Genomic DNA, 13,872 nt, shown 5'->3' with positions numbered 1-13,872 from the left:
GGTGTAAAGAGAGTGTGAAAGTGGAGAGAGAGAGAGAGAGAGAGAGAGAGAGAGAGAAACTTAAAAGAAAGTAAAAATAAGTTTGCAAGATAAAAAGACCGACTGCACAGGAAGACAGGTTGACTGGAAAATAATTGGCTGGAGAGAGAGAGAGAGAGAGAGAGAGAGCTATTTGCGCGTGTGAGTGGGAGTGGAAGTGTATATCAAAATGCACAAAAGAAACTGGTGTGTGTGTGTGTGTGTGTGTGTGTGTGTGTGTGTGTGTGTTTGTGTGTGAGAGAGAGAGAGAGAGAGAGAAAGGGGGGGGTGTAAACACAGGGACACTTCCAAAGCCAGCAGGCCACATCGCCCAACACCACTTGGTCTCTAGGCAACCACAACTTTTAACGAAGAGACTTGGGTGCGTCCTCTCTCTCTCTCTCTCTCTCTCTCTCTGTCTCCATCATCCATCCATTCATTTGTCTATCTATATCTTTGCCTGTTTATATCTTTGTCTCTCTCTCTATCCACTAGTCTATCTGTGTCTGTCAATCTGTCTGTCTGTCTATCTATCTATCCATCCATCTATCTATACAGAGTCCAGTACGACATTTTCCTTTCTTGAAACCGCCATCTTTCCTCCGTTCTCAGAAACCATCATCCCCAGACGGTCTCGCCAAAGCTTATACCTGTTCTTACCTGTCTGAATAAAATTATTTTTTATTTTTTAGTAAGAGGGGGGGAAGAGGGAGGGGGAGGCAGAGGATGAGATGGAGGGATGGGGTGGAGAGGTATATGAGAGAGGGGGGTGTGAGTTGGGAGCAGGGCAGTGAAATGGCGGGGGACAGGGCGACTTGGAGGCGATTTGTTTGTGGCCACCCCAAACGGGATTGAGGCGTCTGGCAATAGATAGATTTAATTTCGTTTGAGAAAGCCTATCGAAAATTTTGGTGTGAGGGGACCACCAGAGTTTTTTCATAGTTTTTCTGTGTGTTTTTTCGAGTCTTGGTGTTTTGATGTTCACGACTTCAACCCGATGACGTGTTTTTTAGCTGTAGTCTTTCTCCCTTCATAGCTTTTTGATTTTTAGCTTAGAGGAAATATAGGTCTGTAAAATGCTTAGCGAAGATTTTATACCCCAGTCGCTAAAAGTTATCTGTGGCGGTATAATATATTGAAAAATAAAATCGTGTATATAATGTATTAGTAAAACGTGATGAAGAAGCAAAATAAATCGCTAAAGAAGAAATATTGCGAAATTCCCGAAAATGCAGCTCATATTGTGCCCGTGATTTATTTATTTATTTTATTTATTTCTGGCTCTACTCCATGGACCCGTATTTATATAAACCATTAGGCCTTCATAAGCATTAATTGACGTGAAATCATGCTGTAATTGTGAGTGTGTGTGTGTGTGTGTGTGTGTGTGAGAGAGAGAGAGAGAGAGAGAGAGAGAGAGTGTGTGAGAGAGAGTGTGTGTGAGAGAGAGAGAGAGAGAGAGAGAGAGAGTGTGTGTGTGTGTGTGTGTGTGTGTGTGAGAGAGAGAGAGAGAGAGAGAGAGAGAGAGAGAGAGAGAGAGAGAAAGAGAGAGAGAGGAGATCCAGAGCGTGTGCTGTGTCCAGGTTTAGGGAATTGGATGCTTGAAATCGCCCATCGTACCCTTCTCTCTCTCTCTCTCTCTCTCTCTCTCTCTCCTGCTGCCGCTACTGTTACTGCTGCTGCCTTTACTACAGCTGTCCCGTGAAACTGCTGCTCCTTCTGCTGTCAGTGCTGCTGCTGTTGATGCTGTTGCTGTTGTTAAGACTGTAGTAGAGCCTTTAACTGCTGCTTCTGGCTCCCTTTAAACAGCAGGACCTTCTTAAACTGCTCCTGCTGATAAGACGGGTGCTGCTTCCTTAAACTGCACCTGGTCTTGTTGTTGTTGGTGTGCGTTGTTATTATCTCCGACGTGGAGATTATGTTTTCATTCCTGTTTATATTTGTTAGTTTGTTTGTCTGTTAGCAGGATCACTCAAAAACTAAATGAGAGATGTGGACCAAATTTGGTGGGTAGATAGCGCATGTCCCAGGGAACAAACGATTAAGTTTTGGGACCGATCCGGATCGTATTACCGATTCTTGATCCGGAAAACACTTCTTGTGAAACCCTAATCAGCGATGAGAAAAGCTAACCCATTATGAGAGAGTGGTTTGGAAATTACGTTGCCTTTGTCGGAGAGATGAGCTCCACTGAGTGCCCCTTTAGCTGGTGTGTGTTATTAGCGTGTACTCGTATTGTTATTGGCGTGATTTCCATCCCTATGTCACTCTCAGACCCTATTTTTTTTATGGAAAGGAGAAAGAACCAAAGGCCTGATTCCTGCAAATGCACCATATTCCCTTCCTGACTGAAAATGCTGTGCGTGGAATTTTGTAGGGGTGGTGCTTAGCGAACCACTTTTCGCTTACAGGCACGTGGTTGTCCATTAAGCCCCTCGGACTCACTCTTAGCTTAATGAAATCGTCTGCCTTTAACCGTCAGGCTGCTGGAGTTATTCCCACCTTTAGAGGGTTAAAATGATCTATATTGGCTCTTGTTTTGACTGTGTTGATTTCTTGTTTATCGGTTGTTTGTGACGATGAGGAGGGAAATTTATGTGGCCATTTATTTTCCCCATACTGTGTTCTATTTCGCGTCCAGGATATAGTTCCCTTTATTATCCATTTGTTTATCTGTCTGTATCTGTCTACCTATCTATGTCTGTATCTCTGTTTATCTATCTGTCTGTCTGTCTATCTTTTTATCTCTTTTTTTTCGTCGCTCACTGTATTCTGTCTCACGTCCAGGATTTAGTTCCCTGTATTATCCGTCTCTTTATCTGTCTCTCGATCTCTTTATCCCTATCACTGTCTGGCTGTCTGTATGTCTAGTTATCTATCGCTACATCAGTCACTGTACTTATCCATCTATGCAGTATTTGACCTGCGAGATTCGTATTGATTGACATTTGGATAATATTGTGCCTGGTGTTGTGTCTTCACCCCGGTGGCGCATTCATCCTTCGTTTACTCCTTCCAGACGATTTTCTTCATCTTAGGGGGAGACCGTCCATACTGAATGATTCTGACGTATCTAACCCTTCCTAAGCTGAGTAAAATCGCCCGGAGGTAAAAGAGAGAATGAACGCGTAGTCAGACTGAAGAGATTGACTCCTTATATGTTACTTTTGAGATGTTGGTTTCGGAGACATATAATTATTTTTCATACAGTGTTTCAACTGATTTCTTGTAAAGGTATGGTACCTGATATTTTGGCAGTAGTGTTCATTGGTACGTGATAATTATAGTGTTCTTTGGTACGTGATAATTATAGTGTTCATTGGTACGTGATAATTATAGTGTTCATTGGTACGTGATAATTATAGTGTTCATTGGTACGTGATAATTATAGTGTTCATTGGTACGTGATAATTATGGTGTTCATTGGTACGTGATAATTATGGTGTTCATTGGTACGTGATAATTGTAGTGTTCATTGGTACGTGATAATTATAGTGTTCTTTGGTACGTGGTGTTTTAGCTGTAGTGTTCATGTGGCTTTGTACGTTTCTTCCTTAGGGTTCTTATGACTGTGAATTTATGGTTGATATTGGTGGTGCTGGTGGACGTGTACAGCTGAGACTATGATGATGATGATGGTGGTGGTGATGGTGTTGGTGAAGGTGGATATGTTTAGCTGAGGCTATGATGATGATGATGCTATGTAGAAACTGATGATGATGATGATGATGATGATGGAAGTGATTACATAGCTGTGACTGTGGTGATTATAATGATGATGATGTTGATGATGATGATGGAAGCGATTACATAGCTAAGACTGTGGTGATTATAATGATAATGATGATGATGGAAGTGATTACATGGCTAATCTGTGGTGATTATAATGATGATGATGGAAGTGACTTCATATCTCAGACTGTGGTGACGATGATGATGATGATGCAAGTGCTTACATAATAAAGACTGTGATGATAATGATGATGATGATGAATGGCAGTAGGTAAGGTTGACTGATTTTGGATGCTGTTCTTCCCCAGGTTCGCACCCCTGATTCTGATGACCCCACAGCACCTCGCAGCAGGAGGAGTCTGGTAAGTATTGATTGATTGATTGGTTGGTTGATTGATTGATTGATTTAACTATCGACACATTTAATTGGCTTGTATTCCCCTAGGTTGAAGCTCCCTGACACCTCTTCCTTAGCGATTTATTATACGGCTGGTTAATATCCCTTTGTACTTTATTTATGCAGAGTATGGCGACATTGGAAGGATTTATGTATCACAGAAGAGGACAGTAAGGTGGAATGAGGTAAATCGCCTAGGAAAAGGTGTTAGGGAGCTTCCTCAACCGACGAGATTACATGTCTGTGTGTTCAGTATATTTCACACACACACACACACACACACACACACACACACACACACACAGAAGAATACATGTCTTTGTGTTCAGTGTAATGCATCTCTCCACACACACACACACACACACACACACACACACACACACACACACACACACACACACACACACACACACACACACACACACTCACTCACTCACCACTCACACACACACACACACACACACACACACACACACACACACACACACACACACACACACACACACACACACACACACACACACACACACACACACACACACACACACACACACACACACACACTGTCAATACATCACACTCTGCCTGTCACTACATCAGGCTCTGTGATGTCTCCTGCCTTTGTACACTAATAATTTTCCATCATATCTGTAATAACCTGATGTGAAGTATCTCTCTCTCTCTCTCTCTCTCTCTTCCCTGTCCTGCCTTCCTCTCCCACTCTCCCTTGCCCTACTTCTCTCTCTTTCTCTCCCCCTCTCTCCCCATGTCGTGCAATTGTAGTCCCCTCCTCTCTTCTGCACCCCCTCGCCCCCTCTTTCCACTTTGTACCCCACCTCTACCCCCTTCGCCCCCTCTCCCCCTTTCCTCGTCCTCCTCTCACACTATTGCCCCCCCTCTCACTCACTCCCTTTCTCTGTGTCTCGCCCCCTTCTTCCCTTTGTTCCGCACCCTCTCCCTTCCTCCCCCTCCCTCACTCTACCTCTCCCCATTCCGCTCCCCCGCTCCCTGTCTTCCCACTTACTATGCCACCTAGACTCCCCTTCCCCGCTGCCTCTCTCCCCCTCCCCGTCTCACCCTTTTTCTCTCTTCTCGTCCCCATCGACTCATTATTAATCTCCCACTCCTTCGCTCCCTCTCTCTCAGTACCCCCGCACACTCCCTGTCTCTTCCCTTTCCCCCCCTCACCCAGCACACCTCCCTCGCTCCCTGTCCTCCTGTCCCACTCGCTCCCTCTCATCTCCTGTCCCCTCGCTCCATGTCCCCTTGCTCCCCATTCCCTCACTTTATCCTCTCTTCCCCACTTACTCCCAACCCTCCCCATCCCCTTGTGCTCCACTCTCTATGACCCCACCCTCTCTCTCTCTCTCTCTCTCTAATAGGTGGTTAGTGGGAAGAAGAGAGATCTGGTTAAGAAGAGAAAGTGAGTGACACAGAAAATAATGGTGGAGTATAGTATCGCCTCCCATTTTCCCCCTCCCTCCCAATCCCTCCCCAGTACCTTCCCCAATCCCTCCTACTCCCTCCCCAGTCCCTCGTACTTCCTCCCCCAGTTGCTTCCCAATCCCTCCCAATCTCATACTAATCTCTCCCTCAGGTTCTCCTAATCCCTCTTCAACCCCTCACAACCTCCTAATCCCACCCCAATCCTAATCCCTTCCCAGTCCCTCCAAATCCACCCCAACCCTCTAATTCCTCCCAGGCCCCGTGATCCTCCCCTAATCCCACCGCAATCACTCCTAATCCTCAGTCCCTTCCAATCCCTCCAAATCCTAATCCCCCAGCCCCTCCTAATCCCTTCCCAATCCCTCCAAATCCACCCCAACCCTCTAATTCCTCCCAGGCCCCATGATCCTCCCCTAATCCCACCGCAATCACTCCTAATCCTCAGTCCCTCCCAATCCCTCCAAATCCTTCACAACCCCCTAATCCCCCAATTCCTCCTAATCTCACTCCAGTCACTCCTAATCCCCCAGTCCCTCCCAGTCCCTTCCCATCCTAATCCTTCCCAACCCGCTAATCCCTCCCAATCTCAGTAATCCTCCCCTAATCCTACCCCAATCACTCCTAATCCCCCAGCCCCTCCCAATCCCTTCCCAATCCTAATCCCTCCCAGTCCCAGCAGTCCTCCCTTAATCCCACGCCAATCACTCCTAATCCCCCAGTCCCTCCCAATCCCTACAAATCCCTCCTAATCCCTCCCCACTCCCCACTCTCCCACCAGTCGTTTTAAAACGAAATATGAATGGGGTTATTAAACTCTGGATTACATGTCACACACAAAAAGTTAGCAGCAAATATAGCACCATTGATCGCTAACCAGCCGGAAAACTAGTCAAACGGCCCCTCCTAATTGGCCAGGTGAGTGTCAATGTTTACCTGACGATGGTTTGGTGGCGCTAATGATGATGGCCTGCGTAGTTGGGCGGTTGAAGGAACAGTTTGAATGGGTAGGAAAAAATTGAATTCCTCTGTGTCATTGTGGTTGTTATTATTATCATTATCATCGTCATCAATTATCCTCATCATCATCATCATCTTCGTCGTTGTCATCTTCATGGTTGTCATCTTCATCATCATCATCATCATCATCATCATCACCGAAGGATTCAGACACAAGATTGAGAAAGAACCAAAAATAAAATCATGGTTAAAAATAAGAGAGTCATCGTGAGAGAGAGAGAGAGAGAGAGAGAGAGAGAGAGAGAGAGAGAGGGGGGCTGGATGTGAAAAAAAAAAAATAGCTGAAGGAGGAAAATGAATAATGGGAGGAGGAAGAAAGGGATGAGAGAGAGAGAGAGAGAGAACATATCCGAGGTCAAGCCAACACAGCAATATCAGACTTCCGTGTTATTAGCCGGAATCCGAATCTCCAGCCTCTTATCCAGACTGACGAGCACTTAAGTGAATTATCTGCTCACTATCCGGAGATTCTCTGATGGTCAACTTGGCAGCGTGGTAGTTAAGTGGAGTGGGGGAGAGAGGGAGGGAGGGTGAGATTTTGCTGGAGGGGAGAGTGAGAGGGGGGGAGAGAGAGCTGTTTGGAGGGGTAGAAAGGAAGAATGCGGAAAGGGAGTGGATTGGGGAAGAGAGAGAGGGGAGGGAAGGTAGGATTTTCTTGGAGAGGAGAGAAGAGAGAGAGAGAGGGCGGTGTGGAGGGGAAGAAACTGGGGATGGGGAGAGGGGGTGGACTGGGGGAGAGAGGGAGGGTTGGGAATGTAGGATTTTGTTGAGGAGGAAAGGAAAGATGGAGAGTGAGAGGGCTGTGTGGAAGGGAAGAAATGGGGGGTGAGGAGAGAGAGAGAGAGAGAGAGCGGTGTGGAGGGGAAGACTTGGGGAATAGGAAGTGGGAGGGTTAAGATAGCACATAGGGGAGAATTCATTTGAAAAGAAGGGATGGGAGAGACTGGAGTTCGGAGGTAACTAAGAGACTAGGGTGTGATGAGTTGACGGGAAGGAAAGTTGGGGAGAAAAATCAGCTATCTTGGAGGAGAGAGAGAGGGGGAGGAAGAGAGAGAGAGAGTGGAAGGAAGAGTGGGAGGAGGGAGAATATGATTAACGTAGAATACATTGGAGAGAAGGGGTGGGATGGAGGGAGAAAAGATGAAGTGTAGGATAAGAAGGTATATATGGGAAGAGGCTGAGAGTGGAAGAAAAGGAAGGGAAGTGGAAGAGGCAGTAGGAAGTGTGAGGAGGAAAAAGAGGAGAGAGGAAGACAAGGTAGGAAAGAAGGGTGGGAATAGGAAATTGTTAGAAAGGGAAGGGAAGAGGAGAAGAGACAGAGAAGAAGGAAACTAACAGGTGGAGAGAAAAAGCAGAGGAGGGAGTGTGGAGGGAGAGGAAAGGGAAGGGAAGATGTTTGGGATTGGGAGAGGAGGGATGGGGTAGGAATACACTACGATTGAATGGGGAGGGAAAGGGATGGGGAATAGGAGGAAGATGAAAAGAAGAAGGTTGGAAATAAAGAGGATGAGAGGAAAGGTAAACTTATAGAGGTTAGGAAGAGTAAGGAGTAAGGCAAAGGAAGAGGGAAAGAGGAAGGTTAGAAATGGAGGGAGAGGTAGAGGATAGCTGGTAAAATATGAAAGGGGTAAATGGAGAGAATGGTGAGAGAGAGAGAGAGAGAGAGAGAGAGAGAGAGAGAGAGGGGTAGGGGCTGGCTGGAAGTTCAAGGAGGGGTAAGGAGATAAAGGGACTGGAAGTTGCAGGAGGAGGGAATAGAAGGAGACAGAGAGAGAGAGAGAGAGAGGGGGGGGGAGAAAGAATCTGACCCATATTTCTCACACGTAAGAGATTTGTTTTTCTTTCTCCCCATAAGTGTTTTCTTGCCAAACGCGCCCATGACCTTGGCTGTGTGTGTGTGTGTGTGTGTGTGCGTGGTCTGTATTGGTTGCCTATTTGAACTTTGGTAATCGTGTGTGGATATGGTGTGTGTGTGTGTTTGTAGGAGAGAGAGAGAGAGAGAGAGAGAGAGAGAGAGAGAGAGAGAGAGAGAGAGAGAGAGAGAGAGTTACGTTCCTCCAGTCCAGTCTGTGCAGTTGCCATCGGGTGAGCAGTGACTTAATCAGCTTTTAATCCGTAATATTCCCAGTTTCCTTATTCCTAGCCTTTTCTTAGACCTTATTCTTAGATTATTCTTAGACTTTTCTTAGACCTTACTCTTAGACTTTTCTTAGACTTTTCTTAGACCTTATTCTTAGACCTTATTCTTAGACTTTTCTTAGACCTTATTCTTAGACTATTCTTAGACTTCTTAGACCTTATTCTTACTCCATTCTTTGACTCTTTATTCTGGGATTATTCTTAGGCTTTATTCTTAGATCTTGTGGTTATGATTCTTTGTATTTTTATTTCTGCTTATAGGGATACGAAGGTTTTTGTAGGATTCTCGGTGGTAGTAGGATTGAGGAAGCTCCCTAACACCTTTACCTAAGCGACTTACTTCATTACACCTTACAGTCCTCTTCAGTGTTATATATCCTTCCAATATCGCCATACTCTGCATAAATAACAAACAAAAGAATATTAGCCACCCACATCCAGATATAAATCGCCTAGGTAAAGGTGTTAGGGAGATTCCTTTACCTTCGAGACTACGGGCCCAGGCGTTATTATACAGTATATTAAATTGTATATCTTTGTTTCTAGTACGGTAATGTGAGCAGGAGAGCATTAAACATTGTATTAAAAAATGGAAAATGGCCACCTGAATCAACCTTAGTTATTACAAGGCTGACATGGCAGAAATAATGTAAAAAAATAACAAAAAAAAAATAACTATCTGTCTATCTATCTGTCTAACTATCTACTGTAAGCTATACCTATCCGTCCATCCATCCAACTATCAATCTATCCATCTATATCTATCTAGCTGTCTGTCTGTATCTGTCTATCTGTTTATCAATCTATCAGTCTATAGCCAAACGCCTTAATCCCGTAAGGGGTGGCCTCAAACAAATCGCCTCCATGTCGTCCTGGCCCCTCCGGAAGATACACAAATAAAAATATATAAAAAAACAAAACACAGCCACCATGTATGTGCATTAGGAAGAACATAATGTCTGTAGTGCCAGGAACACACAAGAGCACAGAACACCCGGCTGTCTGTGTGTACCTAGTGTTTTCGGTCATTTCTGTTGCCTTTCCATTTGTGCCGTTGGCGTTTTCAGGTATAGGGAATGTTGGGGCCTCCGGCATTCTCTCCCCTGCCTCTCCGTACTCGTGTGTGTGTGTGTGTGTGTGTGTGTACATATTTGTAAATAAATCATTTGGTTACACGTGATTCATAGATATGCTGATATACACAGGGAAAAAGGAAACATGAAGTAACCCGAGCACTTTCATGTATTCACACACTCAAGATGTGAATACACGAAAATGTTCAGACATTTCGTGCAACCATTTTCCTTGTGTGTATATATATATATATATATATATATATATATATATATATATATATATATATATATATATATATATATATATGAATGTGCGTGCGTGTTGTGCATACACTGTTCAGTATGTGCGTGCAAGGCCAAGCATGAGTCATTGGAGGAGTGGCGATGTGAGTTGTTTTTGTGTGTCTACGCTTGAGCTCATACTCTAGCCTTTGTGTGTGTGTGTGTGTGTGTGTGTGTGTGTGTGTGTGTGTGTGTGTGTGTGTGTGTGTGCGCGTGCGTGCGTGTGTGTGTGCGCGCGCTCTCATGTGTATAAGTGGCCGCCAACCTCACATCCAGCCGTCATAACATTTACACACACAAGCACCACTGGTATTCAGGCAGGCAGGCAGGCAACAGTTAGGCAGGCAGGCAACAGGCAGGCGGGCAACAGGCAGGCAGGCAACAGGCAGGCAACAGACAGGCAGGCAGGCAACAGGCAGGCAGGCAGGCAACAGACAGGCAGGCAGGCAACAGGTAGGCAGGCAGGCAGGCAGCAGGTAGGCAGGCAGGGAGGAAATAGAGAATAGGGAAGAGGCAGGGAGAAACAGGGGGAGAGGGCGGGAGAAGATGACAAGAACTAGCCAGACAAATTAGAAAATTAAATCGACAAGATGGAGAGAAAAAGAAAGGAAAAAATGTGGATGGAGGAAAGAGGATGGAGAGAGAGAGAGAGAGAGAGAGCAGCTCATAAACCTCATAGTGTCACTCTTTATGCCACTGTAGGTAGGCTCAGGGATCAGACTTGTATTCATAACCTTTCTTAGGTTTTGCCCTAAGATTCCCTGATCCATATTCACGAACGAACTTAAGACGCAACTAATTATTTATTTTTATTTATTTATTGAGGGAGGACAGGCTTTTAAATGACGCCTTGTTGTCTAGTGGGTTCATTGCTTATATAATGCCACTCAGGGGCGAATGAGGCAGGTCCATCTCATCGTAATTATTTGAACTGATTAGCCTAGCCCCGGATCCATACGCTCCTTCCTTCTCCCTTCCTCTCAACATCCCTTTCTCTCTCTCTCCTTTCTCTTACGTTCCCTCCTTCTCCCCCCCCTCTGCTCCCTCTCTCCCCTCTCCTTCTCCCCTCTTTATCATTCTCCCTTTCTGTTTCTTGTTACCTCTCTCTCTCTCTCTCTCTCTCTCTCTCTCTCTCTCTCTCCTTTTTCTTCCTTCCTTCCTTCTCATCTCTCCCCTTCCCTTCACTTCCCTCCCTTCCCTCTAGTTTGCTATCTCTTCCTCACTGACGTCCTCATTGCTATCTTCCCTTCCTCTTAGCTGACTCTCTCTCTCTCTCTCTCATTGTTTCATTCCTCCTCCTCCTCCTCCTCCTCCTCCTCCTCCAAGCTCCCATCTGCTAGTGAAGGGGCAGGGGGATGGGGGGGGCGCGGACCCCTTGATCCACCCAACGAGTAAACAAGGTGGAATGAAGTGGAGATTGGTAGACGAAGGTAGGCAGGGGGTAGAGTGGAGTACAGGGGTAGGTAGGTAGGTAGGATAGATAGGTAAGGCAGGATGTGGAGAGCTAGGTAGATAAGTAGAGAGATAGGTAAGGCAAGATGTAGGTAGGTAGGTAAAGCAGGATGTGGAGAGCTAGGTAGCTGGGTAGACAGGTTAGGCAAGAGGGGTAGATAAATAGGCAGGGCACAATGGAGAAAGTATGGAGAGGAAGGTAGACAGATAGGGCAGAATTAAGACTATGAGGTAGATAGATAGGTAGATAGATAGGTAAGGAAGAGTATAAAGAGGACGACTGATAGATACTGTAGATATGTATGGAAAGGGAGATAGATAGATAGATAAATTGATTGAAGTCGATGAGGTGAATGGGTGAGAGTTTGGAAGGTAAAGGAGAGAGAGAGAGAGAGAGAGAGAGAGAGAGAGAGAGAGAGAGAGAGAGAGAGCACAGGTAAAGTAGTTAAGGTGTTAGGACCCCAGTGAACGAGGTTAGAGAGAGAGAGAGAGAGAGAGAGAATAGTCTTTGATCCTTGAAAGAAGTCTAAAGGAGGATAAAAAAATATACATCTGCTTAGAAACTTGCAAAGTGTATGTGTATCTAAGCCTACACCCGAAGAACCAGTTGCTGATCTTCCTGTTTCCTGCTACACTCTTCTTCTGTCCTTCTCACTCCTTGATCTTCCTCATTCCTTCCTCCTGTCTCCCTCTTTCGTCTTCCCCCCCCCCCGCTCCTTTTCTCTCTCCATCACGCCTCCCCATCTCCGGTCTCTTTCATTCTTAGTCCTCTCTCTCTCTCTCTCTCTCTCTCTCTCTCTCTCTCTCTCTCTCTCTCTCATTTCTCCTACTCTTCCCCAATCTTCCTTCTTTCACTTCTCCCCGTTTCTTTCATCCATTCTCTTATTCTTGCTTCTCTCACTCCTCCCCCTCTCTTCCTTCTCTCACTCCTCCCCCTCTCTTCCTTCTTTCCCTCATACCTCCTCCCTCCTCCCCTTCTCTCCCTTGTTTCCTGCACCTCTTCCATATTCTCCCTTCCCCCTCCCTCCACGTCTGTTTCCATATCCTCCCATCTATCATCTTCCCTCCCTCCCTCTCTCTCTCACACTCCTTTCCTCCCTCTCTCTCACACTCCTTTCCTCCCTCTCTCTCTCACTCCCTTCCTGTCTCCCAACTTCCGCCATCGCTTTTTTATTTCCTTCCTCCTCACTGCTCTCATTAGTCTACCTGTCTCTTTTGCACCTGATTATCGCTTCCACACCTTTGCCCTCCTTCCTTTTCCTACTTCCGCTTACTCCATTCTTTCCTCTTTTTCCTCCCTTCTTTTACTTTCTTCCATTCCTTCTCCATCTTCCACTTCCTCCTCTCTTCCTTCCTTTCTCCTCCTCCACATTATTTCCCTCCTTCCCTCCCTCCTCCCTCCCCTCCCTCTATATCCCCCCATTATCTCCCTCCCTTTCCTCCCTTCTCCCCTCCGTATCCCCCCATTATCCCCCTACCTCTTCCGCCTCCCTTCCCTCCATATCCCCCCATTATTTCTCTCCCTCGTCCCTCCCTTCCATCCAATCCTCCCCTCCCTTTCCTCCCTCCCTCCCTCCCCTCCAATCCCCTCCCCCCCCTTACCTCACCTGTGACAACCCAACACACTATTGATTCTGAGCCTGTGTTTGTGGAGGAATTGTCTTACTCTCCTTGATGAGGGAGGGAGGGAAGGAAGGAAGGAAGGAAGGAAGGCAGGAAGGAAGGAAGGAAGGATAAGAGGAGATATGACTGAAAGGAAGAGGGAGGGTGGGATAGGAGGAAATATGAAGGAAAAGAGGAGGGAGGGATAGAAGAAGGTATGAAGGAAAGGAAGGAAGGAAGGAAGGATAGGAGGAGATGATTGAAAGGAAGAGGGAGGGTGGGATAGGAGGAGATATGAAGGAAAAGAGGAGGGAGGGAGGGAGGGATAGGAGAAGGTATGAAAGAAAGGAAGGAGGGTAGGGATGGATGGATGGATGGAGGGAGGGAGGGAGGGAGGGAGGGAGGGAGGGAGGGAGCCGTAGGAGAAGATTATGAAAGAATGGATATAGGAAGATAAGGGTGGAGGTGAAAGAGAGGAGGAGGAGAGCATGAAAGAAAGGGAGGAAGGAGGAGGATAGGAATTGAGGGAGGGAGGGGTTGGAGGAGAGTTTGAAGGAAAGGTAGGAGGAAGGTAGGGATGAAGGTACAGGAGAGGAGAGGGTGTGGTTTGAGGGAGGGAAGGACAGGAGGAGAGGATGAAAGAAAGGGAGGAAGAGAGGGGAATGAGGGAGGGAGGGATGAGTGTATGAGAGAAGGAAGAAGGAAGATAGA

At 46.2% G+C, this 13,872-nt stretch overlaps 1 protein-coding gene across 1 annotated transcript in view; it reads left to right on the top strand.

The window, feature by feature from the left end:
• Nucleotides 1-13,872, top strand: part of LOC145404710 (multiple PDZ domain protein-like) — a 1,044,659-nt gene that overhangs the window by 608,031 nt on the left and 422,756 nt on the right. The window contains exon 19 of the mRNA XM_080276264.1: nt 4,059-4,112. Coding sequence (XP_080132390.1) covers nt 4,059-4,112 — 54 coding nt within the window. The remainder of the gene's footprint in view (nt 1-4,058; nt 4,113-13,872) is intronic.

Source organism: Coenobita brevimanus, chromosome 7 (genome assembly GCF_032717465.1).
Source record: "Coenobita brevimanus isolate Jiangsu-jjx chromosome 7, ASM3271746v2, whole genome shotgun sequence".
NCBI classification, from domain to species: Eukaryota; Metazoa; Arthropoda; class Malacostraca; order Decapoda; family Coenobitidae; genus Coenobita; species Coenobita brevimanus.
The sequence above is the reverse complement of the archived record's forward strand: the minus strand, read 5'-3'. Positions and strand labels throughout refer to the sequence as shown.